The sequence below is a fragment of the Nycticebus coucang genome, chromosome 20, assembly GCF_027406575.1.
Source record: "Nycticebus coucang isolate mNycCou1 chromosome 20, mNycCou1.pri, whole genome shotgun sequence".
Taxonomy (NCBI): domain Eukaryota; kingdom Metazoa; phylum Chordata; class Mammalia; order Primates; family Lorisidae; genus Nycticebus; species Nycticebus coucang.
In genome coordinates, this window is record NC_069799.1 from 9,113,544 (window position 1) to 9,139,727 (window position 26,184).

General features: G+C 39.0%; 1 protein-coding gene across 3 annotated transcripts in view; it reads left to right on the forward strand.

The window, feature by feature from the left end:
• Window positions 1-25,697, forward strand: part of KCNMB2 (potassium calcium-activated channel subfamily M regulatory beta subunit 2) — a 267,653-nt gene extending 241,956 nt beyond the window's left edge. For 2 of the 3 annotated variants that reach the window (XM_053573227.1, XM_053573228.1), the window contains 3 exons: window positions 7,548-7,718; window positions 10,590-10,785; window positions 23,924-25,697. In XM_053573227.1, coding sequence (XP_053429202.1) covers window positions 7,548-7,718; window positions 10,590-10,785; window positions 23,924-24,208 — 652 coding nt within the window. In that variant the 3' untranslated portion in view covers window positions 24,209-25,697. The remainder of the gene's footprint in view (window positions 1-7,547; window positions 7,719-10,589; window positions 10,786-23,923) is intronic. The other variant, XM_053573229.1, reaches the window with a different exon arrangement.
• The last annotated feature ends 487 nt before the right edge of the window (window positions 25,698-26,184 follow it).

Genomic DNA, 26,184 nt, shown 5'->3' on the forward strand with positions numbered 1-26,184 from the left:
ATTTCTATCTTCATCCTCCATTCTTTTTTTTTTTTTTCTTTTTAATTTCAGGTTAATGTGAGGGTACAAACAACTAGGTTACATTATTTGCATTTGTTAGGTAGAGTCCTTGTAGTTTGTTCCACACCATGAGGTATACCATACACCTTCACTTTGTGCCCATTAAGTGGGAGCACACCAATGCCCTCCTCTTCTCGTATAATGTCTTAGATTTAATTATCTATGGAGTCAATTTTTGTGAGTGGTGAAAGGTGTGGGTCCAGTTTCAGTCTTTTACATGTGGATGTCCAGTTCTCCCACCACCATAAATAGGAATTCTTTTCCCCAGTGTATGCTTTTGTTTGGTTTACCAAAGATCAGATGGCTATAAAAGACTGGTTTCATCTTGGTTTTCAATTTGGTTCCAAATGTCTGTCTCTATTTTATTTTTTTACCTTCTGCAATTAAGTCATTGATCATCTGGAATTGACATTTGCATGGGGTGTGAAGTAGGAATCCAATTTTTTTAATTTTCCCAGTACCATTTATTGGAAAGTTTATCCTTTCCCCATTGATCTAAAACCACATAAGTCGTATACTGGATTTCCATTTGTGCATGGAACCTTTTCTGGATCTCTACCCTATTCTACTGGTTAGATATGTCTCCCTTAGACAGACACCACACTTGAGTTTACAGACCTTAGCCTTATACATATAATATACCTTGATATCCATAGGACAAGTCACTCATCTTGTTCTTTTGTAATCAGAAGTGCGTTTACTATTCTTGGCCACTCGTATTTCCATGTAGATTTTAGAATCAGCTTGTCAAGTTATACCTACTACAACTCCCAAATAAGCTCTTGGGATTTTTAATTGGAATTTTATGAAAATATCATTTCATTAGTGGTGAATGTACATCCTTCTCATCAAGTCTTTCTCTGAATGAGTAAGATTAATCTCCTTATTTATTTGTCTTCCATAATGTCTCCTAATAAAGTTTTATAATTTCTCCAAAAAGGACTTTACATAGTTTATTACATTTATTCCTAAGTATTCTCTCTTTTTTGAATATTTGAATTACATTTTATGTTTTTGCTGACATGTGAAAGGCAATTTGACTATTGCATATAAGTTTTTGTTTCAACAAGTATGCTAAATTTTTCTATTAATAGTTTATTTGTCAATTCTTTTGTATTTTCTTCATCATTATATCACTAGTGAATAATAAGCTTTTTTCTTTCATAAATATATCACTCATTTATTTTTCTTGCTGTTATACTAGCTAATAAATCCATAAATCATGAAATAAAATAGATGTAGTGAGTACCTTTGTTTTGTTCTTGTTCATATGGGTGATTCTTCCCATATTTCACCGTTAAGCATCAAAATTACTATAAAGCACTCCTTATATGCTATTTATCACATTAGGGGTGTTCTAATCTATTTCTAATGTGATGAGTTTTTATCATTAGTGGATGTTAAATTTTATCAAATATCTTTCTCTACATTAATTACATTGTCATATTATTGTAATCCTTTAATATATTTATGTAATATATTTATTTACATTGCTAAAAAATTAATGAGCAATATTATATTCCTGTGATATCTCCAACATGATAATATATTTTTGCTTTTACATATTTCTTGATTTAACTTATATTTAAAATTTTCGCATTTACATATATGAGTGAGATTGGCTCTGTAATTTTCTTTTTTATGTTGTTTGTATTTGCTTTTGATATCAAAGTTTCTAACTTCGTAAATAGGTTGTGTAGCACTCCATCTTTTCCTCTATTCTAAAATGATTTCCATAACATAGGTAGGGTTCAGCTATAAATCGTCAGAGCCTGGTGTTTCCACTGTGGTAATATTTTTAAATTACCAGGTCAAACGTTTTGTGGTTTAGAACTATCTGGGTTTTCTGGTTATTTCTGAATCAGTTTCATTAAGTTATATGAAAGTTTATTTGTTAAACTTTGCTGTATTTTTCAGTAAGTTATGTAGTTCAAAGTTTTCAAATGTCTCATTATAAAGTTGTTTTAAATATCTTCTTTCTAATCCACACTGTATTTGCAGTTGTGGTTTTAAATTCCTGATATTAATTTGGTCCTTTTATATTTTTTTCTTAATCAGTTTTGTCATTGGTTTGTCTATTTCAAAAAATTAACCTTTGAATTTGCTGGTCCTTGAAGATAGTTTATCTTCTATTTCATTTATTTCTATTTATGCTGATTATTTCCTTCCTTATATATTTTTTAGTATAGTCTATTAATCTTTATCTAACCTCCTAATGTGAATACTTAGCCCATTAATTTTTAGGCTTTTTTCTTATGTCTTATATTTTTCTTATAATTTCTTTAAATATAAGCATTTAAACCTATATATTGCTTTAGCATATCCACTAGTCATTCTATAGTTTTTTATATCATTCGATTCTAAATATATCTTAAGTTTTGTCATATTTTACTCTATAACTTTTGAATTCTTTGTGTTTTTATTTCCATACATAGATATCATTCTAGTTATTTTTGTCATTTATTTCTACCATTTATGGACAAGAGCCAAATAATGTGATGAATGCAGAGGCAATACTTCTCAAAGGTTCTTCAGGTTACTGGGGTGCCCTAACTTATCTGAACAATTCACTTCATTTTCTGTTCTTTTATATATTGCACTAAAGCCTTTCATCAAATTTAATGTGCTATTGATTCAGATAAAAGTAAGAATTAAAATATTAGAGATATCACTGGGAGAGTGTATGATCTGATAAGCTTTATAATGGCAAAACTAAAAAATAATTCCTACATTTGTTTCCATAATTTTTTCTCCCCTTTAGTGTCTTATTCATGGGTCACAATAGTACAAGAATTGCTAGGAAGTCTCATGGGTTAATAAGTCATCAATAATAACATTAACTTCATGGACAACACCTCTCACGTTGATGACATACATGCGTATATTAAGTATGACTATCATTTGTTCCCAAGCTCAAAAACACATTGCTCTCAATAGAATGCACACATTAAATGATTCAAAAGAGAAGAATTAAACTAATAAAATTGGACCATAAAATACCCCTTTCCCCGAAAATAAGACATCCTCCAAAAATAAGACCTACTTACTGGAAAGATAAGACATCACCTGAAAATAAGACCTAGCGCATCTTTGGGGACACACCTTAAAATAAGACACTGTCTTCTTTTTGGGGAAACAGAGTACATACTTACCAGCTCAAAGACCATCAATAAACTCTGTAACTAATAGACAGTGGGGACACTCATGCAAGGAAGCACCTCTGGAAACTGGGGAAGGCTCTGGGGACAGAGGCAGAACCGTGGCCGTGTCTGTCAGTGGCTTGCCCATTCTGCCATGTGAGATAACGGGTTGGGTTCTCCTGGGACAGAGACACATGGAAGCTCTGCTCATTTCAGCTCAGAAGGTACCCAGGAATCCATTCCCTCATGGGTTCACCCTCCTGGGATCTAACAGAAGGGCAATTTTTCCTGTAATCTGAAAACCAGAGCTATCAGTGCCTGAAAAGTTTGATGTTTTCTTTTCTAGACGGAATACTAAATTTGTTGATGGTAGAGTCCCATAGGCACTAATGGGAAGAGAGAAGGCAGAAGCCTGTTCTAGCCACGGTTCCTTCATTTATTTAGTTTTAATTAATCATTCAGCCTCTTAATGCTGACTACCTCCCAGCCTATGCTTACTGTAGCCCTTTCTAGTCAATATAAAAAGAGCGTGTTTTGTAAGCCTAGTAAATCCAAGAGACTGAGGCTACAAAAATAAATGTTGTCTGACTCTAACTCTTGAGTAGTTCAGTTCTCGCTGGGCCAGAGAGCCACACACATAAGTACTCAGTATGCCATAAATTCCTGAAAAGTTCACAGCCAAGTAACCTCAGACTACTTAATCCTTCACATCTAACTCATACCCTTCCTTCTTCTGTTTCCTGCACCCACCGGGCGCCTCATCACCTCTCTAACAGCTTCAGGACTCTTTGCAGACTTCTCTTCTGCCTTTGCATGTTCTAGTATCCATGCTGCCTTTAGTTTTTCCAACTACAGAGTCTCATTAAAACCCGTGGTGAAATCATCTCCACTCTCTCTTCCTTTCTTTATAACATCTGAAACATTGGGAGAGTTTAAGGATAAGTCTCTTTGCCTCCAGATATAAACTTTCTAAACAACCTACCACACCAGTATGGTGATCTTTCTAAAGTGCATATCTAATCATTGTACTTGCTTAAATTCTTTCAATGTCTCCTCTAACTTCAGAAGACACAGATGATCCCTTCTCTCTGACCCTGCCTACCCAGCCAGCTCACTGCCTACTGTCCCCCTATGCCAGATCCTGGAGCCCAGTCATGCTCTACTACCCCTGTTCTCTCACATTCTTACTAGATACTGTTCCCTTATCACTTGTTTGCTCATCTAAGACTCGGTTCAGTCTGTTACAGGACCCTTAACCATTACCATTTTTAAATCATGTTACGGCCCTAACTGGTACCGCCCCACTTCCCCTCCCAGACTCACCCCAGTGCTATAAAGCATGGTAGTTTCTGATGCTCACCATCCAATTGCAAGTCTCCATCACTTTGCTCATGTGAGCCCTTCTGTCTGTAATACCCTTGACTTGTTATGTCGTTTTTGTTGGCTCTGATTCACCCTCAAATGTTTGTTTAAGGTAAGTACTCCTCCAGGAAGCCTTCCCTAACCTCAACCCAGGTTCTCTGTCATGGTCCCTCAAGCTGGGAAATTTTCCCCTCTTCTGTATCCTCATAACTCTCTCTAAATATCTCCATCATTAAATTTACCACCCTCTGCTGATAATTATTTCTATGTCTATCTTCCCATTGGGCAGGGGCCATATCCTCAATAAGAAGAGGTTACCAGCACTCAGTATAAGTTTATGGACCTAAACTGGACCCTTTGCTCTTCCAATTTATTTATTTATTTCTTCATTTACCCATTAATTCAACAATCATTCATGAATGAATCCCAGGGGTATATGCCCATTTCATTTTGCTGGGTAGTATCCTGACTTCCCAGATGCTTTTGGGTTGTGTGGAAACCAGTCATTTCCTCCCCAAACACACACACACACGGCAGAGCATACAAAGAACATTTGTTAACCACTTTTGAATTGTGATTTGTTTTTGAATCACCCCTTTGAATCATTTTTATATGTTTCTTGTTCTGGTTACATAACTGACTGATTACACTTCATCTCTTTTATGGGGATAGGCTGACATAAGTGATGCTGTGTGACAGCCTCATTCTCTGGGATTGGGAGCCTATTGTGTCCTCCTCTCTGGCTTCCACCTGCAGGAAATGCAGATCTCAGTGGAGGCCATCAGAATTAAATACATATTGATAAATAATGTTAGCAAACTGACATTGGATTATTACTTTACAGCACGTCTTTGAAGCCACTCAGGCTTAGCCTCTCCTCCTGCTTCAGAAGTTTTCTTGCCCACTGGCTTTAGCTACTAATGGGCAATGTTTTTGTTTTTAATTCAAGCTCATAAAGGGTCAAGTTTAAAGAGTTTTGATGTAAATCCTACAATTTCCAAAGAAAAGCTCAAAAAAGAACAAGGAAACTTAGAATGTGGGTGATTGCCTGTCTGTGGAAGCCAAAAGCAGGGCAGGCCTGCTAATCCAGGGGCCCTCGGCTTGGAAACTGAAAAGTAAGGAAAGATCTAGGCTTTCTGGGCCTCTGGCAATGACAATGAGCAGTCAGGAGAGCAATGAGGAGAAGCAGCCAGGAGGGAGGAGCCATGAAAAGATGATAGACAAAGGCCTTTATTTAGCTCTGACTCTCTCACTAGACAATGAGCCCATTCCTCAAAACAAGAGTAAGATTTACATAAACCACCCCTTGAAGAGCACTTTAAAATAATAATGATAATAAACTACTTGGTTAATTTTGCACGCTTATACCTAGATTAATAAGTAAACATATTAAACATAAGTAAAAATATATTTCTCTAAAACCTTATGGAAATATATTAAGAACGTACACATTCTCACATCACTACAGGGAATCAAAATACTAAACAACAAGCCCAGAATAGACCAGCCAGCCAGAATAGACACCAGCCATAAACACCACTCAGGCCATCCTGGAGGGCAAAGCTAAATATAAGCATTAAATAAACACACGATTGTACAAACAGGCATCTCTTCCCCTCCCCTGTAAAGTTCCACACTGGATTCTGCTCTGGTTCCTTTCCCAAGCAACAAGGGTGATTAGTGATAAAAATATTAACGGAAAATCTGAAGTTATTCTTGTGTGTATTGGCTTTTTGCCTAAAGCTAAAAAAAAAAAAAAAAAATCACTGAAGTATTTCTTTTTCCATTTTCAACTATTTGTCCTCCTCTGTGTCCAGGCCCCAAGGGCAGCGACTTCTCACTCCCACTGCTCTGCCATCCAAAGTGCCCCTCCTCAGAATAGAAGCAGAGATCCCAAGCATGTCCTGGTCACCAGCCTGACCACTGGCTTCCTACTGCTGTTTCTCAGGCACCTCCCAAGTACCCGGCACCCCGGCATTTTCTCTTCTTTCCCTTCAGACCTCCTTTCAAGTCCCGTCCTCCATTCCTAAGCTTTATACACTATTTTCTTGCCATTCTGTTGTTTAGAAATCCCTTGCAGGGTAGCAGCCATTTCTGTATGTTCTCACATTTGTATCACTGAGCCTCAGCTCTATATCCCACTTCTGAATGAATTTATGACTCTGTCGGTCATTCTCCTGGATGATTTAAACATTACTCATACTTCTCAGGAAACAAGGGGTCTGGCAAGTAAGCAGTAAAGTCAGGGCCTCAGCTCAGGAGAAGTGGGGCCCAGTCTCATGCTCTTTCTTACCTGGAATTGCTGCTTTAAAACAAAAAACAGTCCAAAGTTATGGGGTCTGGCCTTGATTTGACTGATACTTATCTAACTCACAAAAGTGTTTACACGTGTAGGAAAAGAAGGCTGCGTCACCACTCCACATCTTTACATTGATTATAGATCTCAGGCCTCCCTAAGCTTGAGAAAAATGTTAACCAAAATAATTGCTGTCTGTCTCTACTGAGGGGAAGTAAGGGACTCATGTGACAGGTACCTGATGTGTGTTGCCATTTATCCTAATCAGTGCTCCATTAGATATCCAGACAGTATAAAAAGCCCAGGGATGATCATCTTTGGGTTAAAGGGTAAGGTTAACAGAGCCAAAGCATTATTCTGGGGATTGAGGGGATTATTTTCTTTCTTTAGAATTGGAGAGAAGGAAAATTAATTTACAGCTAGACATGGATCCCCAAGGGAAATAAAGGGAACTTGTTTGTGCCCAGGGTTGGTGCCCACGCATGAATCATGTGCTTGTGCCAGTGCGTATAGCTAAGCGTGGTGAGAGGCAGTGGTAACACACTGGGGCTCCATCATGCTCAGGCAGGTTTGGGGGCCTCTTGTAGGCCTCTCAGCCCTAGGAAGTCAAGGCAAAGACTGATCCACTTTCTACAGGCCTGCTGGTTAACGCTGAACTTTCTGTAAGACTGTATCATTTTCTCCCTCAGAAATATTTACCAAAAAATCAGGGACCACGACCTCTTGGACAAAAGGAAAACAGTCACAGCGCTGAAGGCCGGAGAAGACCGGGCCATCCTCCTGGGGCTGGCCATGATGGCGTGCTCCATCATGATGTACTTCCTGCTGGGCATCACGCTCCTGCGGTCCTACATGCAGAGGTGATGCCCGGGCGGGATGCCAATGCTTCTCCTCTCCTCTCCCTCCTACCCCTTCATTTAATCAACCCTAAGGTCACTCTCCTCACCTGCTCTTCTAATAGAAACTTTGAGAAGTGTCTGGTATATAATAATGTTCAATGGTGTTATCTAACAATAACAGTAAATATTGCTCTATGCATAACCTGCCTACTACATGCCCGGGACATTTCATGCATTGCCTGTATAACCCTCACTACCACTCTGAGGTCAATAGGAATACACTCCTCATGAAAGTGGCAAAACCAGGGCCATTTGCCCAGTGTCAGAGCTCCCACATGTGGCAGAGCTGGGGTTCAGACCTATGTCCCATTAATTCCAGAATCCCTATTCCTGCCACTTCACACCTCTGCCCATTCTCCACCCTCATCCCCTTCCTCTCCGCACCACCCTGCCATCACCCTCCACCAAGGTCAGATTTAGTTGGTCTGGAGTGGGACCCAGTCACCAGTCTCTGTCGAAGCTCCCTGGGTGACTCTAATATGTGGTCTGGGCTGAAAAACATGGCATCAACACTTTAAAAGAAGACTTGAATCCTTTTCACTTTAATATTTAATTTAGGTTTACTGGATAGATAGGAAGGCAAATATGCATAGCAGTGAGATAGCAAGTGACTTCCCCCCTCACCCCTCAAGGAAGCCATGTGGTAAGTCCCATCACCAGCATCTCCAGCTGACTGTTGTCTGTAAGCTGGGCATGTTAAACACGGGTGAGCCCAGCTCTGCTACAGCTAATGGGGGGAAGAGTCACACGGTGGTTCAGCTGAAGGAAAAAAGACCCTTTCAGATAAAAGAAAAAATTGAAGTTTCAATCCAAAAGCAAATCAGACTGTTTTGTGGCACTTGTTTCTCCATCTAAATTAATACTTTCATTTTAGAAGAAAAATCTGGCTGAAATACAGCAATTTGCTGAAATTACGGTATCATCTTTCACACTGACGGCTGCCCCGCTCTGTCTCCCGTTGGTCTTCAGCTGTGCTCACTCTCACTAAACTGCTGACGCCTCAAGACCCAAGTTCTCCCTGATTCCAAACCTGTTTTCAGATCCTTGCTCCTGCTTAGAACCATCCAAGGCTTTTCCCCTCATTATATAACAAAATCTGACCATCCTGTTCCAGGAAAATACAACGTGCCAAACCAGAGGGGGTCAGGTCCAGGATCCTGCCTCTGGAATAAAATGTCACATGTGCAAAGGGGCAGGGAGCTGTCGATATAAGCCAACCAAAAAGACATTGACCCACACAGAAAACATGTTGTTTTCCCATCCCGGTAATCAGCTTCCACCCAGAAGCAAACCATGAATTGCTAGTGCGCTATTTCCTAATCACAAAGGTTAATCTTGATCATAAAATTAAAAGTATTTTAAAATGAAAAGTTGACCGATGGGCAGCTGGTAGCTTCCCAGCTGAGAGGTGCCAGGGCACCCTATTCACCTGTTGCTCTGCTTAGAAGAGTTTCCTTTCCATTTTGTTCATGGAGAGGCAGCACAGCACAGCAGAATGAGCTCAGGCCTCAGAGGAAGACAGCGTTAGGTGGGATCACAGTTCCCAATCACTTACTAGCCATGTGTCCTTGCACATCTCACCAGATTTCTCAGTTCACTCACCTATGAAAGGAATTAGTACTCAACTCAACTTATGTAAAGCACCAATTAGGGTGAGGGGGATGCAATAAGCGATTAGTCTTGGTATGATCAAAGGCTCACATTACTTCTGATTCCTTATTAGAAAGACCTCAAGGGTCTATGTCACTGTCCTTCCATCTGTCAAGTTGGACCCCAATCCCCTCCACCCACCTGCCATCTTCACTCCCCTTCTCCCTTATACCTTCTCCATCTACAAACTGGGCTGGGATTGGGGTTAGGGTGGGATGAGGAAATTACAGAGGAAAACGTAGCAGAAGTAAGGGCTGGGGTGTGACAAGAACCCTGTAACAATGTGGAAGTACAGGTGGGTGCAAGTTGTGATATTAATACATGCTCTACGCTTGCTAGCAAATCTAACAAAGAAAAAGGTTAACTTAGGCCAAGCCCTGGAGTATACCACAGTCAATGGAAGTCATTGAGAATGTTCTCCCATACCACCATTTTGTCTGTGAGTTCTGATAATTAAGTTCATGAACTTGTCCTAGAAAAAGTCCTGGAACCTCACTGCTGATATCCCTATGGTCATCTGTGAGGCACTCTTCTTGGGAAGCTATGCACTGAATCCAGTACCTAGTCCACTCTTCAAAGCAACTTGGGAACTCTTTTTTTGGAACGAGCATCAGAGCTGTCATTGTATGAGGTTTGACAATTAAGTTAGTGATCTTGTCACCATGCACTTATATTGGAAGCACCATACAGACGACTTGGTAAGATTTCATAACCTTGGTCTATCAGGGTCTCACAGCTGTGTTCCTGTCCACGTGTGGTGCTGTCCTGATGAGTAAGTGTTCATTATTTTTGTTGCATGTTTTTGTGTGCTATACGAGAAAAGCTCAGATGGCCATTCCAGAAAAAGAGTTCCAAAATTTCTTTGAAGGGTAGACAAGGTGCTGGTGTCAGGGCACAACTTTCCAAGCAGAGTACTTCACAGGTGACCATAGTAATATTCAGCAATGAGCTATGCAGCACTTTTTCTAGGATGAATTCAGAAACTTAATTATCAGACCTCATATGTTATGTTGTAGCTTGCCTGAAGCTGCTCTATTCAAAGGCATAAACTTTACACAGTAGATTGTATTATAAACTTGGGAAAGACTCTTCAGACACAGGAGCAGAGAGATGATCCCCTCTGATCACACCTTCCTCACTGTCAGCTCTTGGCCTGTGTTTACTCCCACTTCTTCTCTGTAGCGTGTGGACAGAAGAGTCTCAGTGCACCTTGCTGAATGCGTCCATCACAGAGACATTCAATTGTTCCTTCAGCTGTGGTCCAGACTGCTGGAAACTCTCACAGTACCCCTGTCTCCAGGTGTATGTTAACCTGACTTCTTCCGGGGAAAAGGTCCTCCTCTACCACACTGAGGAGACGATGAAAATCAATCAAAAGGTAAGAGTTTGGCCCCTGCATTCCAGTCACCCAGGTTATCTCTCTCTGAAGGTCCCCTTTACCAACATGTCAAAGGAAAATACCACCAGGAGCAAGCCCTACCTCTTTTATTCATGAAACTTGCTATTTGATTCCTGCCTAGGAAATTTTATTTTCCATGCAAGCTGTGAACAAATCATTTTCCCATGTTGTGGTGGTTCAGATGTAGCCTTGATGTTATTTAATTATATACAAATGGATTGAGTCCCTCTGAGCTTAGTGAGAGATGTACAAGCCTAAAACCAGGTATTTGTTATGTGCTTGGGAGCCATGGGGTAAAACCATTCTGCTTTTTCATGGTCATTGTCACTTAGTTCTGTGACCCTGAGGATGTCAGTTAACCTCTCTAAGCCTCAGCTTCCTTTTTCTAAAAAGACAATAACAGGTAGTCACCTTGCAAGGTCATTGTAAAGATGGAAACTGAGTATGCAAAGTGTTGAGCAGAGCACAGCACCCAGTCCGGTGGAGACCGTCAACCCGTGGTCACAGCGTGTTGCTTGTATGTCTTTCTTCATAGATGTTATGTCCCGGGAGGCTGAAATTGCCAACACTGCTCCATTCAAGTCCACATGGTGGACGCTCAACAAATGTGTGTTGGATTAAAGTCTTAGATAAAATTTACATTTATAAAGTCTGGTATGACCAGTAAAGTGTCAGCAGTACCAATCTGCCATTATCAATTTTAAGTTAAATATATTGCATTTGAGGTTTATGTAAAAATTTAAATGTCCAGAATTCTCTCATATGCCAAGCCAACCTACTGCCATTCTTCAATAGGACACTTGGCTCATTACCAGGACACAACCCTCAAGAACTGTAATTTTTCTTGTAAAAGACATTCTTTTCATTACAATTATCAACACTTAAGTGATATAGCTTAAGTTATGTTTCAAAATTCAGTAGCTTATAGTTTTAATACTAGAACATAAGAATGAGTAGTATTTGTTTCTGATGCATTGACACAAAAAAGGGAAATCCACCCTGCGTTTTAGTTACAATAACTTAAAACAGTTCTTTCAGAGATCTCTGAGCACTCAACATAATGAATATTTCACAGCATGTTTGAAAATGTTTGCTCTGATTCTCTTTCACTATTATCAGTAGCTGCAGATAATACCAGTCACAACCCTGTGCTGTGGATACACGTGTAGAAAGCATGGCTCTCTCACAAAGTGTTTGTCTTTCGAGATCTTCCCTCAAGTCAGATTTTTAAATCAAAGCTGACCTGTTCTGATGAATGCCTATAAAACTCTCAAAGCCCCAAGAAATTGGAAAGTGGCCAACTTGAATAGGCATTGAAAACGGGAACATATTTCCATTTCCTCGTTTTGACAGCTTATCACTACACCCCTGTGGATGCATTATTTATGTTATAAACAGGGAGTGAGGTTACCAATAAAAGTTCCAGTTATGTATTCAGGGCCCATAGCTTGGCTCCCTCAGCATGGAAGCAAGTCATCTTTTGCTTTATTTGCCTCAGTACCTGCTTTTTAAATATAAATGCCAACACACATACAGAAACATGTGTGAAATGAAAAAGGCCAGTGGAAGTATTTATCACAAAGGGATTCTCTCATGTAGCCACCACAAGGGTAAAGAAATAAAGCATTTCCGGTGCCCCCCAAACACCCTTCACACCCCCTCTCAGTAACTGTAGCCTCTGCCCCAAGCCCACTGAAGATAACTATCCTGACTACTGTGGCAATTACTTTCTTATTTTTCTTTGTAGTTTTATTACCAAAGCATGTATCCCAGAGCCCTGTATTTTAGTTTTGCCTCATTTTTAAACATCATATAAACGAAATAAAACAGAATATTTTCCTTTCTCTCTGGCGTCCTTCACACATTGTGTTTGTCAGATTCATTCCATTTGCTTGTAGCTCATTCATTTGCATTACTGTATTATATTTCATTGTATGAATATGCCAACTTGTTCGTTTTACTGGTGATGGATATTTTGAGTCGTCTACAGTTTGGAGCTATTACAAATATTTCAGCTATGATCATTCCCAGATATGTCTCTTGGTGCACAAATATACACACAGCTGTCAAGTACAAGCCTAGGAATATCTAGACCACAGGGTAGTCACATCTTGAAGTTTAATGTCAAGTAATTTGCCAAAGTGCCTATACCTAATAACAGTCTCACCAAGCCTAGGGGTATGAGAACTCTTCTTGCTCAAATCTTCACCAACACTTGGTGACATCTATTAATGTAATTTTAATTTTAGCTAATGTGGTGTGATATTTCCTAGCAGTTCTGATAGCTAATGTCGTCAAATGCCTTTTCCTTTCTTTATCTGGCCATTTGGATGTCTTGTTTTGTGCGATGTCTATTCAAGTCCCTTGACCACTTTCTATTGAATTATTTCTTCTTTGTATTCATCATAGGATTCTTTAAGTACAAACCTTTGTAGCTATATTGTTGCAAACATCTTATATTATGTGGCCTTTTCACTCTCTGAGCAAGATCTTTTAATTAAAGCAATTTCTAATTTCTATGCAGCCAAATTTTGTCAATCTTTTCCTTTTGGTTGGTGCTTTTGTTGTTCCGTTTCAAAAGTCTTTCCCTACCCCAAGGTCATAAAGCAATTATTGTTATTGTTATTCCTTTCACATATAGAGCACAATCTGCCTGGAGTTGATTTTTATGTAGGGGTTAAGTTTCAGGGTTTCTTTGCTTTGGTTTTTTCCATCTGGACAGTATTCATTACAGTCCATTTTTGAAAAGACCACTTTTTCCTCTTTTAATTATTTTACAATGCAATTCCCTCCTTATTTTCTCAGAAGTTATCTCTTCTGTTCCTGCTCTTTTACTATTTAGCCTACAACATTACAACTTGCAGTCTTGACTAATTAAGGACATGTAAGCATTTTAACTCCACTTATTCTTTTCTCAATTTATATATTGTGATTTTTTATTCTTCATATAATTGAGTTTTTATAGATATGATTTATAGATATGATTAATTCTTTTATGCACATTATTCTTATTGTACATAGTAAATATTAATTTACATGGGTCTCCATATTTTTCCACTTTTATTATTCTTTACTCCTTTATCTCTGTTCTTTTACCTGGGAATAATTTTCTAATGCCTGTAGAACACCCTTTATTAGTATTCATTTTAGCACAATGTCTTCAAAGATTTTCCCAGTTTTCATTTGTCTTAAAATAGTTTTATTTCATTTTTCATTCTTGAAGGATACATTCAATGAGTGCAAAATTCTAAATTGGCTATTATTTTGTTTCCATTGTCTTCTATTTGCTTCTTTCTGAATAATTACTTGTTTTGTAATTCAGCAATTCTTTCCTCAGCTCCAAAAAATCTACCATTAAACCCATCCATGAGTTCATAAGTTCCTTTACTATATTTCTACTTCTAGAATATTCATTTGGGTCTTGATTTGTCATTTCCAATTTCCTACAATGTTCTAATTCTTATCTTCTAAATTCTTCAATGTAAGATGCAAAGTAGAAATCATTAAATCTATTTTTATGCCTTCAATATCTGAAGCCCTTATGTTCCTATTCTATTTTTGTCTTCTCTTGTTTGTTTCCATGTTATCTTGTAATATCTAGAAATTTTTATCAGGTTCCAGATATCATATCTGCAAAATTATTTATAAAAATAATGTTAAGACTAGGATGATGTCATCTTTTCCAAAAATTATTTCCATTTGCTTCTGCCAGGCCCCCAAGACACTAGCCATTCAGGATCACCTCACTCTGACTTCATAAATTGAGATATGCAAACCTGACTATGGCCCCTGTGGGGACCTGTCTGTCTCAGGTTGACTACTGCTCTAATGACACAGCCTTTCAGAGGCACAACACAAAGTGAACAGGAAGGTCAGCAAGCCTCCACCTGACAGCCTCAGGGATCATTTCCACCCACAGCTCTGCCAGGCTGTCTGAAGTGCCTCGCAGCCTCCTGGGCTCAGAGTTCCCTTCCACACAGAGCAAATGCTCCCCCGGGGAAAAAGCACCAAACGCTCAGCTCACTTTCCCAATCCAGTCATTCTTTACTCCCTGGATAGCTAGCCTCTGCTTCTAATCTGCAGTATACATACTGAAAATACACAACTATCTCCATGTCAAAAAGTCATTAAACCATCTTTGTGCAACATAAGAAATATTTAACATATTCTTGGCAAAAAATAAATTAAAATATTCTCTGTGTCAACCTTTGCTTTCTGTTACCCCCCCCCCCACCAAGCTGATCAAAAATAATGGTCTTCCTCACAGTTACCAAGAAACAGGCATGGTTTTATTGAGACACATCAGACACTGCTGATAGCATTTGATCTGAGATAACAGGAGGCAAAAGGGTATGAATTAAGATGTCTGCATCTTAAGGAAAGTACATTCAACAGGATTTTATTGTCAATCTTCATACTTTCATACTTTCTCATATAATTTTCTTCTTTAAACCTTTACACCCAGTGCCCAACTTCTGGTCAGTGTTAGGACTGAAGCTGCTACAACAGTCCGGGAGTGGACTGGTGGTCTGTGGGAGCTGCCAGCAGGCCCAGGGCCCCTCCTCCCAAGGCCACAGGTTGTCCGAGGGTCACAGACCCCAAGTATTATTTCACTGTGGTTGCTGTTTGTGAATTTCTCGATACTGATCTCCTTCAAGAGCTTAAAACCACTTTTATGCACCAGGAATTCTCAAAACATGCCTATTTGGTTTGAGGGTGGATTCAAAATGTAGTTTGGTGAGAAACAGGAACCATACCCGTTTTTTTGGTTATATGGTGCATTATGCCATATACATGGTCTGATGGTGTAGAAAACAAGTCGGTCTCCTTCTGCGCTTCACTACACACTTCTGACTCCGGACATGTGAGAGATCTTCCCCAGACATCAGGCCATCAGGGAGCTCTGTACAGGCAGCAGCTGGCATCCTCCAACTCACCTGTTCTCACTGTGCCTGGACACCGTGTCTGACCCCACTCATGGCTGCTGGGCTCGGTCCCATGACACTGCCCCCACCACCACTTCAGATTCCAGGCACAAGCCAGGTCACTTTGCTCTTGCTTCTGACCAACCAGCTACAAACCGGGGATCCCATGAACCCCTTCTTGGGCTCTAAGACTTCACTAGAGTAGCTCACAGAACCCAGGGAAATGCTTTACTTACATCCACCTGTTGATTCTAAAGAACATGACGAAGAATACAGATGAAGAATGCACAGCCCAAGGCATAAGAGAAGGGAGTGCTTCCACGCCCTCTCCCGCTCATCACCCTGCAGGACCCCTCCAGGTCAGCTGCTTGGGGACTCCCAAGGCCCAGGCGTTTTGGGGTTTTATGGAAGCTTCCTTACACGGGCACAACTGATTAAATCGTTGCCACTGGCCATCAATCGGTGTTTAGCTCCTGCTTCCAACCAAAGATTGGGGTTGGGGTGGAAAGCCCCGACCTTCTACGCAGGGCCTGGTCTAGCCAGTCACCAGCCTCCAGCCTTGAAGCAGCCAGCTCCCAGCTCATTAGCATACAAAAGGACAAGTACTGGGAAATAGAACAAAGACCAAATATATATTTTATAATATTATATATGGTATTTTAATATAACTGTCATGAGGAAGACAGCTATTTTTGTTGAATATTAAGTTCTATAAATGAGTCAGTTATTTACAACTTCAAACTCAGCATCACCCCTCATTTTGTCACCCATTCTGAAGTTTTCCAGTTCCTGGAAATCCAAAAGAATATGGATTTGAGACCAGACTTTCTCGACCTTGGTGCTGCTGACATTTTGAGTGGGACATCCTTTCTGCCGGAAGGGTGGGCCCTGTCTGGGCCACTGTGACATGTATAGCCGCATCACCAGCCTCTCTGCCTCTCTCCTCTCCAGCTGTGAAGACTAAAAATGTTTCCAGTGGCCAGAGTCACTGCTTAGATATTACTTAGCTTTGAGCTTAGTCTCTGTGAGGTCCCAGAATTCTAAGCAATGCTTATAAGCATTGGTTGAGCTCCTCTGCAAAGCCTTGGTAGGGTAAAGTAAAAGAGAAAAAAATAAAGTGAAGTTGAGGATATAAATAGGAAACGAGGGACCAACATTCACTAAGTGCCTCCTGTGGACCACATGCTCAGCACTGCACTAAAAACTTTGTACAATTCATCTCATTTCATTGTAACTAAAATGCTACTGTTAATAACAACCAAATGTTAACAGAAGCTTATAGTGTGCCAGGCACTGCGCAGTACTAAATATTTTATGAACTAACGTATTTAATTATAACAGTAACTCCACATGTGAGGTACCACTATTATCCTCTGAGCTCAGAAAATGAAATAATTTTACCAAAGTTACATACTCACTAGTTAGTTCTGAATTAAAATCTAAATCTCTTTACGTCATCATGCTACCTCTTAAAAAAAAATTAGAGCATCACCTTGAGAGATTAAAGATAAGAGTTTGGAAAATTCCAAATTCTATGAAATATTTATCCTTCTTAGGGTGTATTTTGGTGAACAGGTGAGAATCCACATCAACTCATTTTCCACCAGGAGATGCTTAAGATCAAGGAAAAGCCCAGGAGCAAGGGACAGGATTGCGTGTGACCTGCAGGAAAGGTCAGGGTTGGATTGTCAGCCCCAGTTCACACAGAGTGGACATTAAGCAGATAAAAATTCACTCTGAAAAGGATTTTTTTTTTAAGGTGGGGTGATCATGACATCCACATAATTAGCATTTTTAATTTGGAGATATTTATTAATATTAGACACTTGCTGAACATCCACAGACTCAGAAATGCTTTTGTGGCTGGCAAAGTTTAGTCACTCCTGATCACAACTGAATTCTGGGACAGCCGAGGGCAACGTGGTACAGAAGTGAAAGGAAGAATGTGCCAGAAAGGAGCTTCCACTGCGCATCGGAAGGAAAGAGGGAGAAGACGCTATTCCTTTCCAACTGCTGAGAAAGGGAACCATGGGAAGGACTTCAGCTCAGACCACTGGACTCACCCCAGGACTAACTGGACATATCAGACACCCCCCACCCCCGGCTCAGTGCTTTAAGCTACTGTGGGTTTTGATGAATCCCAAGGCTCCAGGAGGCTCCTATCTCCTGAGTGGTTTCCTAAGTCTTTTAAGTTTCCTCTCTGCTCCAAATCAGGTAGAAATGTCTGAAAGATGTGAGAGCACTGGGCAAATGCAGGAAGGAAAACCTCTCTGTTTCAATACTGAAAGAAATGGTCATGCATAGCAGAGTGTGAACTCTGCTTTCCTTTTCCTCTACTAAATACTTCAAACAGTCCACTTGCCAAAATTAAGCAAATAATAGAAGGGCAAACCAAACAAGCCCAAGCTAAATTTCATGGGATTCACATTTTGTCTCTCTCTCCCTTTCTTTTTTTTTTTTTGAGACTCATTCTGTCACCCTCAGTAGAGTGCTGTGGCATTGTAGCTCACAACAACTTCAAACTCTTAGGCTCAAGCGATCCTCTGGCCTCAGCCTCCTGAGTAGCTGGGACTACAGGCACCAACCACACATTTTTTTAGAGATGGAGTCTTGCTTTTGCTCAGGCTGGTCTTGAACTCCTGAGCTCAAGCAATCCACCTGTCTTGGCCTCCCAGAGTACAGGGAATACAGGCCTAAGCCACTGTGCCTGGCCTGGGATTCGTATTTTTTAAATGATGATAAGGAGCAATAAGTCTCAAAACAGAGGAAAATAAAAATGAAGTTCTAATTTGATCTCTCACATCCTTTGTCCATCACTAATGTTCCCCAAATCTCCGAAGTTCAAAGTATACTTATGAGCTAGAAGAATTCAAGACTACTAGCTGGAACTCTCTACATTCTTTGAACGTGAGATTTATGTCTTATTCTCTAGCACAGAACACAAAATCTGGCACATCGTATATGTTTAATAAATATTTATTGTTTAAGACACTAGAGAATGTTCCATCTATCTTTGGAACCAAGAATACTTACGTTTCACATGAGCAGTGGTGTTTGTTTGCCTGTTTACCTCATGGACACTGTGGTTGGAAGCCCTGGCTACTCAGGAGTTCTTACAGCAGATTTATGGCCCACCTGGGGGCAGGTGCTATCTTTACTGAAAGCCATTTTAACCTTCTATCCCATTTTTGTATTCTGTTTCTGTTTCTGTCCATCTTACATTGTTTACGGTGTTGACACTTATATCTAAGCTGCTAGCTGGCATACTGGAGACAATAAATACTGGTCGTATTTCATTAAACCTCTAACCTCTTTCTGAAATAAGACATTTCCCTTTTTTATAAAAGAGCAGCTAAAGAACAAACCCTTCCCTTGAGGTAATCTTGAGAAATTCATAGCTTCCTTCCAAGCATCCCAGGGAAAAGAGGATGGCAGTGAGGTTATTCAGCAGAACTTCCTCCTGCTGCCCCTCCCCTCCACGTCTTTTATTTTTAGGATGAAGGCTGTCGTCACTCTGTGCTTCACACAAGCCTTTGAAAGCATGTCTAAAAAAAGCCCAACAAGTAGTTTCTCAAAACTTCTGTCCATCGTGAGAATGAAAATAACTCTGTTGTAAAAGATTTTGGAAGTGAGGCTAAGAAAAGAAAACTTCCAGTGAATTCCCAAAGAATTGGAAAGAAGATGTAACTTCTGGACCTTCATTGCCCAAGTAAGGGGAAAGATGGTCAGAAGATGATGACAGAACCCAAGTTTCTTCAGCTGGGAGAGAAAAGGCCATCTCTGTGGGTCCATCTCTGTGGTTTTTCAAAACCAAAGAGAAGTTTATTTCCTTCAAGAATTAAAGAATTGGGAAAAGCTATAAGGTTTATTAACCCAGAATTAAGAACAGAGATAAGAATCTAAATCTTGCCCTGAATGGCTGCCTCAGAGGCTTGGTAGGTTTACATAATTATAAATTAAAGACACAAAAGAGAGAGAAGGACCTATAACCATTGTAAAAGTATCTACATATTGTGATCACTGCTTAAGAGTGTTGTGTAGGGCAACACCTGTGGCTCAGTGGGTAGGGCACTGGCCCCATATACCGAGGGTGGTGGGTTCAAACCCGACCCAGGTCAAACTGCAACAAAAAAATACCGGGGCGTTGTGGTGGGCGCCTATAGTCCCAGCTACTTGGGAGGGTGAGGCAAGAGAATCACCTAAGTCTAGGAGTTGGAGATTGCTGTGAGCTGTGATACCACAGCACTCTACCAAGGGCAACAAAGTGAGACTCTGTCTCTACAAAAAAAAAAAAAAAAAACAGTGTTGTGTATGTAAAACTGTTATTTGTGTGTTCCTTTGAGTTAGGTATCATACAAACTCCAAAACTTAATTCATCCCTATCCCATACCTCCCACTAAACAAACAAACTAAAGAAACCCCAAACAAACAAAAAAGAATCATTTGTAAGTGCCGGGATCTTTATCTTTTCCATCTACATTATATTTTTCCAACTAAGTGTAGATCTCAGTAAAGTGTCACTTGTTGCAATGCATTCTGTTAAACCTATCACATGAAAATTTCCCCCCACCCGATAAAAGCATAAGTAAGTATATCTTCACTCCAAATTCTGCTTCAGGACCATGCACATGGCTGTAGTTTGAGCTACAGAAACAGAAACCTAGAGTCCTAGTGTAGAATTCAGCATAACGCAAATCTCACAGGACAGAAAAGCTAGGGACTCAATGAAAAGATGCATTGAACAGGACTGCCCCTGTAGAAACTGTACAGTGAGTTAGTAATGTTGCCCTTCTTGAGATTTCATAGTTTAGTATGTGATACTGGATCAAAGAGTTGAGAAGATTAAGTAGGCGAATGTGACATTCCAATAGAAAAAACGTGTTGATGAACATTTACTGAGACTTTAATGCAAATTCATCAGTTAATCCTCACAGAAACCCTGCCAGGAAAGCTCTGTTAACCCCATTATGTAGATAAAGAAATTGATTCTGAGCGTTCAAACCTGCAGTCACACCGTGACCAGATCTTGAACACAAGTCAGGCAAGAGCTTGTGGTGCTGCTCATCAGCACAAAAGGATCCATCAGAGATCAAGGAGATAACTCATTGACGTTTGGTATAATTTTCAGGAGCAATGACAGTGTGGGGGGAGTAACAGTTTGCCTGTGTACTGGGAAGTGACAGGTGACAAGGTCAGAAGAGCTAAAAGCACCAGAACAGAGGATCATCTGCCTGTCACACCTACATGAGCCACTACCAACCCAAGCCCAACCATGTATGAAACGTGCCCCACCCGGCCAACCCTAAAGCTCACATTTCAGATCCTGATGATAAGACTGAGTTACTAGAACCTCCGTGGATGGTCACAAAGGTAGTTTGTATCTTGAGGGCTTTTTCTGGGAGACTCTTACCTACTGACAGAATTATTGTCATTTGGCTGACAAATTTAAAAGAAATTTTAGAATTTGAATCAATTGACAAAAGCCTAAGAAATAACTCTGCTGTTAATGGTATGCCATTTTTATTATTTATTTATTTATTTTTATTGTTGGAGATTCATTGAGGGTACAAGAAACCAGGTTACACTGATTGCATTTGTTAGGTAAAGTCCTTCTTACAATCCTGTCTTGTCCCCAAAAGGTGTGGCACACACCAAGGCCCCACCCCCCTCCCTTCATCCCTCTCTCTGCTCTTCCTTTCCCCACCCCTCCCTCCTTCTTTCTCTCTCTGCTCTCCCTTTCCCTACCCCGACCATGTTCTTAATTGTCATTAATTGTCCTCATATCAAAATTGAGTACATAGAATTCATGCTTCTCCATTCTTGTGATGCTTTACTAAGAATAATGTCTTCCACTTCCATCCAGGTTAATACAAAGGATGTAAAGTCTCCATTTTTTTTTAATGGCTGAATAGTATTCCATGGTGTACATATTAATTAATTGTTAATCCATTCCTGGGTTGGTGGGCATTTAGGCATGTCATTTTTATCGAGATCATTTCAGTAACAGCACTGTTTGGCCACTGAAACTACCACTGTAGACGATCTTTGCACAAAATGCACAGATACCTGATGCATTTGTCATTAAGTTTGCTCAGTTTAAATTCATCTATATTTGTCTTATTTATGATTTTACTTTAATGCTTTGCTTTAAATGTTTTTTAATTTTAAAGACATGATTTGAGTACTTTTGAAGGACAAAATAAATGTATTTCCTACTGATTGCACCTTTTTGATCCAGCCAGGAAATTTTCTTTCATAAGAACATTTTGGCAGTCAGTGGCCAAATGTCACACTCAGTTATAACTCACTGAGAAATTATGCTTTCTTAGAAGTACTTTAAGACCCTTAACGCTTGCTGGTACCAACTCTTTGCTGTACTCTTATATATGAGTGTATTCACATTTATTCTTACCTTGTTAAATTTCAAGGTGCCAACTAGACCTTGCTTGAAGAACATCATGTTAAATGTGGTTTATAATAAATGCCAGCCAGCATGCTCATTCTTGACTAATCAAAAAACCTTCCTTCTATTTATACTCCAGTAATTCAATAATTACAGCTAGGCAAAAAAAAAAAAAAAGTAAGCAAGGTGCCTAGGTGCCCACTAATAAAGTTAGAGTAAAGAGCAATCCAACAATACTCCATTAGCCAAAACTCACTACATGTTTAAAAATATTTTCCTCCTATGAAATCTAAAAGCTTAAATTTTTCTGAAATTTCAGGATATTACCCCCAAAGCTCATACCAGTATAACTCAGAACTCCCCCACAGCCTACCTCATCTGTGTCTAGGGCTGCACACTGCACAGCCTTAGGGTACCAGTCACATTGTAAAAGTCGTAAATGTAAATATTTATAATTGAAATCTATAAATTGGCAAATTACAGTAAATTATGAGGTTTATTCATAAAATCAATTTATTAAGAATAATTTTCCAACTGAAAATAACATTTCAAAGAGGGGGCATAATTTTCTAATTCACACTAAAACACTATATAAGTTAGTGATTCTGTCAATGAAATTAACCAATTTTATTCTCATAAATCAGTTTAAACTAATCATTTGATAATATACATAATAAGGAGTGGGAATTCATTTCCCTTTTTACTATTGGGGAAAGACTTAACCAAGAACCCTCACATCTTCCAGAAAAATGACATAAACTACTTTTTTCCAACTTTTTAAAAAATTAGACTTGTTACTTCGGTTTTGTCACTGCACATTTACAGACCAAGGGAAAAAGAGTTCCTCAGAGGACACTTCTTAAAGTAGAAAAAATGTTTTCAAATATATCTAATACAGAATAAAAATAAGTTATTTAATTTCATCTGTATCCAGAGAAGAGAAAAAGAGAAGGGGAAAGAAGAGAGAAAAATATAAAGACAGGTAGGGGCTGAGGGAAGAGCAAAGAAGATTTAGAAAGAAAAAAGGATGGGATAGACATATGTAGAGAGAGAGGAGAGACATGTAGAAAAAATAGCAAGAAAGAAAGAAGAGGTGAAAAGATCAAAGAAAGTATTGTTATGTCCTCAGGTGAATGATGATTGAAAAATAAACAGATTTGATCATGTTTTATTTTTCCTTACTTTATGGGAAAAGTTACTCTGGCATACTAAGTGACCCATTTTTCACAGCTCTTTCACTATTAAATATCCCTATGTTTCCCAAGATTTCTTTTCTAAAAATTTACCAGTGGAGTAGCTATTTTCTTGATAACAGTAGCAAAGAAACCAAATAAAATGAAGCCAAAAAGATAAGGGTTACCTTGAGAGAACTGGTCACTTTTGGTATCACATGGACAGACAAAAGATGGAAAAAGTTGACATTCTGATTCCCTAAAAAGTTGTGTTCAGTGGGGAATAATTAAAACTCACCACAACCAGCTATGGCAAAGGAATTCCTTGGGAGACACTTCATTTTTTTATGTATACAATGTGAAATGATTAAATCAAGCTGATTAAAATCTCCATCGTTGATTTTAACCGATATTTAAATAATATATGGGTGAGCTCTTTAGGAATATCTGGGCCGCATAGCTTAACACGTTTTAATCAGCTGTGTGATTTTTTAGGGTGACTGAAGGCACCGATTTGGGTATGAAAGGGTAACGATCATGGTTATTTCACGGATGGCCCCTTCTAGTTCAGATGTGCACGCAGTGTCCCTAGTAACAGTCCCTCTCCTTCTCCACAGTGCTCCTATATACCTAAATGTGGAAAAAACTTTGAGGAATCCATGTCTCTGGTGAATGTGGTCATGGAGAACTTCAAGAAGTACCAACACTTCTCCTGCTATTCTGACCCAGAAGGAAACCAGAAGAGTGTCATCCTCACCAAACTCTACAGTTCCAACGTCCTATTCCACTCACTCTTCTGGCCAACGTGTATGATGGCAGGGGGGGTGGCCATCGTCGCCATGGTGAAACTCACACAGTACCTCTCTCTGCTCTGTGAGAGGATCCAGAGGATCAATAGATAAACGCAAAAATGGATGACATTATTTCCTTTAAAGCTCAAATACTGTTTTCTTTCATTCTTCACCAAAGAACCTTAAGTTTGTAATGTGCAGTCTGCTATGAGTTCCTTAATATATTCTTATATGTAGAGCAATAATGCAAAAGCTGTTCTATATGCAAACAGGACGTCTCTGTCATTCAGGAGAAGTAACTGTTCTGTGTTGGTTAGTTGTTTTCATTGTCTTCTTTCAGTGCTGGAACTAGTACTTGCGTCTCTCATTCCACCAAAATAGGGCTCAGTTACTCATTTTGCCAAGCTTTTGTGGAAGAATGTAGATGATATCAGTGTGAGGAAGTCTGTATTCTAAGTTATCAGATCTCTCGAAGACAATATTTTTTATCATTCATTGTTTACTAAAGCTACAGCCAAAAAATATTTTTTTTCTTTTCTTATTCTCAACTGAGCCCTATAGCAAGTGAAGGGACCAGATTTCCTAATTAAAGGGTATTAAGCATTTTTCTTATATTTTTACCATATTACTGTAAAAAAAAAAAAAGAAATAGGAGAAACCCAGCCAGCTATTTTTCTTTCATTACTTTTTATTCATAACCTTAGATTTTTTAATCTAATTTCCAAAAAATAAACTGTTTTTCATTAGACAGTTCTCTATTACCTTCCTGTGATTTAAGTAAAATGAACAGAGCCCTTTTCCATTTAAGACCCTGCTACTGTGTAAAGAAATGATATTTCTGAGGAGTTTCGTTTCCTATGAATGATGGAATGTTGGTGGGTGCTCCATCATAATCCAGGAAACCATGAGTTACTAAGGATGTGTGTGGAAATCTTTATTTCCTTTCACCTGAACTGTTAGATGCTAAAATTAAGATGCTACTTGCTGGTAAAGACTGGTGGACTCGTTTCAATGGGTAGATCTGTTGTGGCAAATTCACATATTGGAATATTCCCCTTTGGGAATTTCTGTTTAAGTTAATGAATGTGTAGTCTCTCCTTCTGACAAGTGTTTCCTATTGAGATTTTAAAGCTACATGCATAGAATATTTGTCTCCTCTACATGTTTTATTTTTCTATTTGCAATTATTTTTTGTTGTTGTTATATTTTATACACAAAATAGACCTTTTTTCTAACACATATTTGAACTGAATAACAGATTTAAGGGAAGACTTTGTTCACATTGCTATTTGTTGTGTTTGGGGGGGAAATGAGGGATTGGTTTTAAATAAAAACATTCCATCTTTTATTTAATATCAATAGCAAAAGAAGACAAACATTTATCTTTCTCATCTATATTTAAGTACCTTTTTGTAATGTAGTATCAAAGTTTTTTAGGTATTGTGAAATTTTACAAATCACTTGTGGAATGAATGGCGAACCTAATTGGATGAAGTGGAAATGATCCGGCAATATTGTAATTCATAGTTTGACTTTTCATAAGCAAATAAATCCCTAGGGTGTCAGGTCTTCTCATGTGTAATTAAAATTTTTTAGATAATCATTAAATCATAAAATGTGAATACTTCTTGTGAACAGGCCCCGGTAGTCCAATCGCCTGTAACTCACTCTCTTTAAAGATATTTTAAGTGTGACCATCAAGAAAGTTCCTTTTTTAAAAACAGCCAAACACAAACACACAATGTTGCGAATATTTGAAAAATGTCATGGAAAACTATTTTTACTTCACCTTGAAAACATGATTCTAAAGACAACAGAGAAAGCTTTGGGACGATAGAGCTGAAAATTCGTAATCTTCAGGGTTCTTTGGGCTTCCCTTCAAATGATCCAAGGGTAAAACTATTAGATTTTTTTTTTAATTTTCCTTTGAATTTTTATTAAGAATTCCCAAATGGTGTTTTGGATAAGAATCTAGAGATTTTCAAAATAATGACACCAAAAGGGAATTACTAGTGGTTTCTTAAATCCCAATGCAGCAAGAGCTCTTTCAAGTAATTTAGATATACGTATATGTAATTAATGCTCAT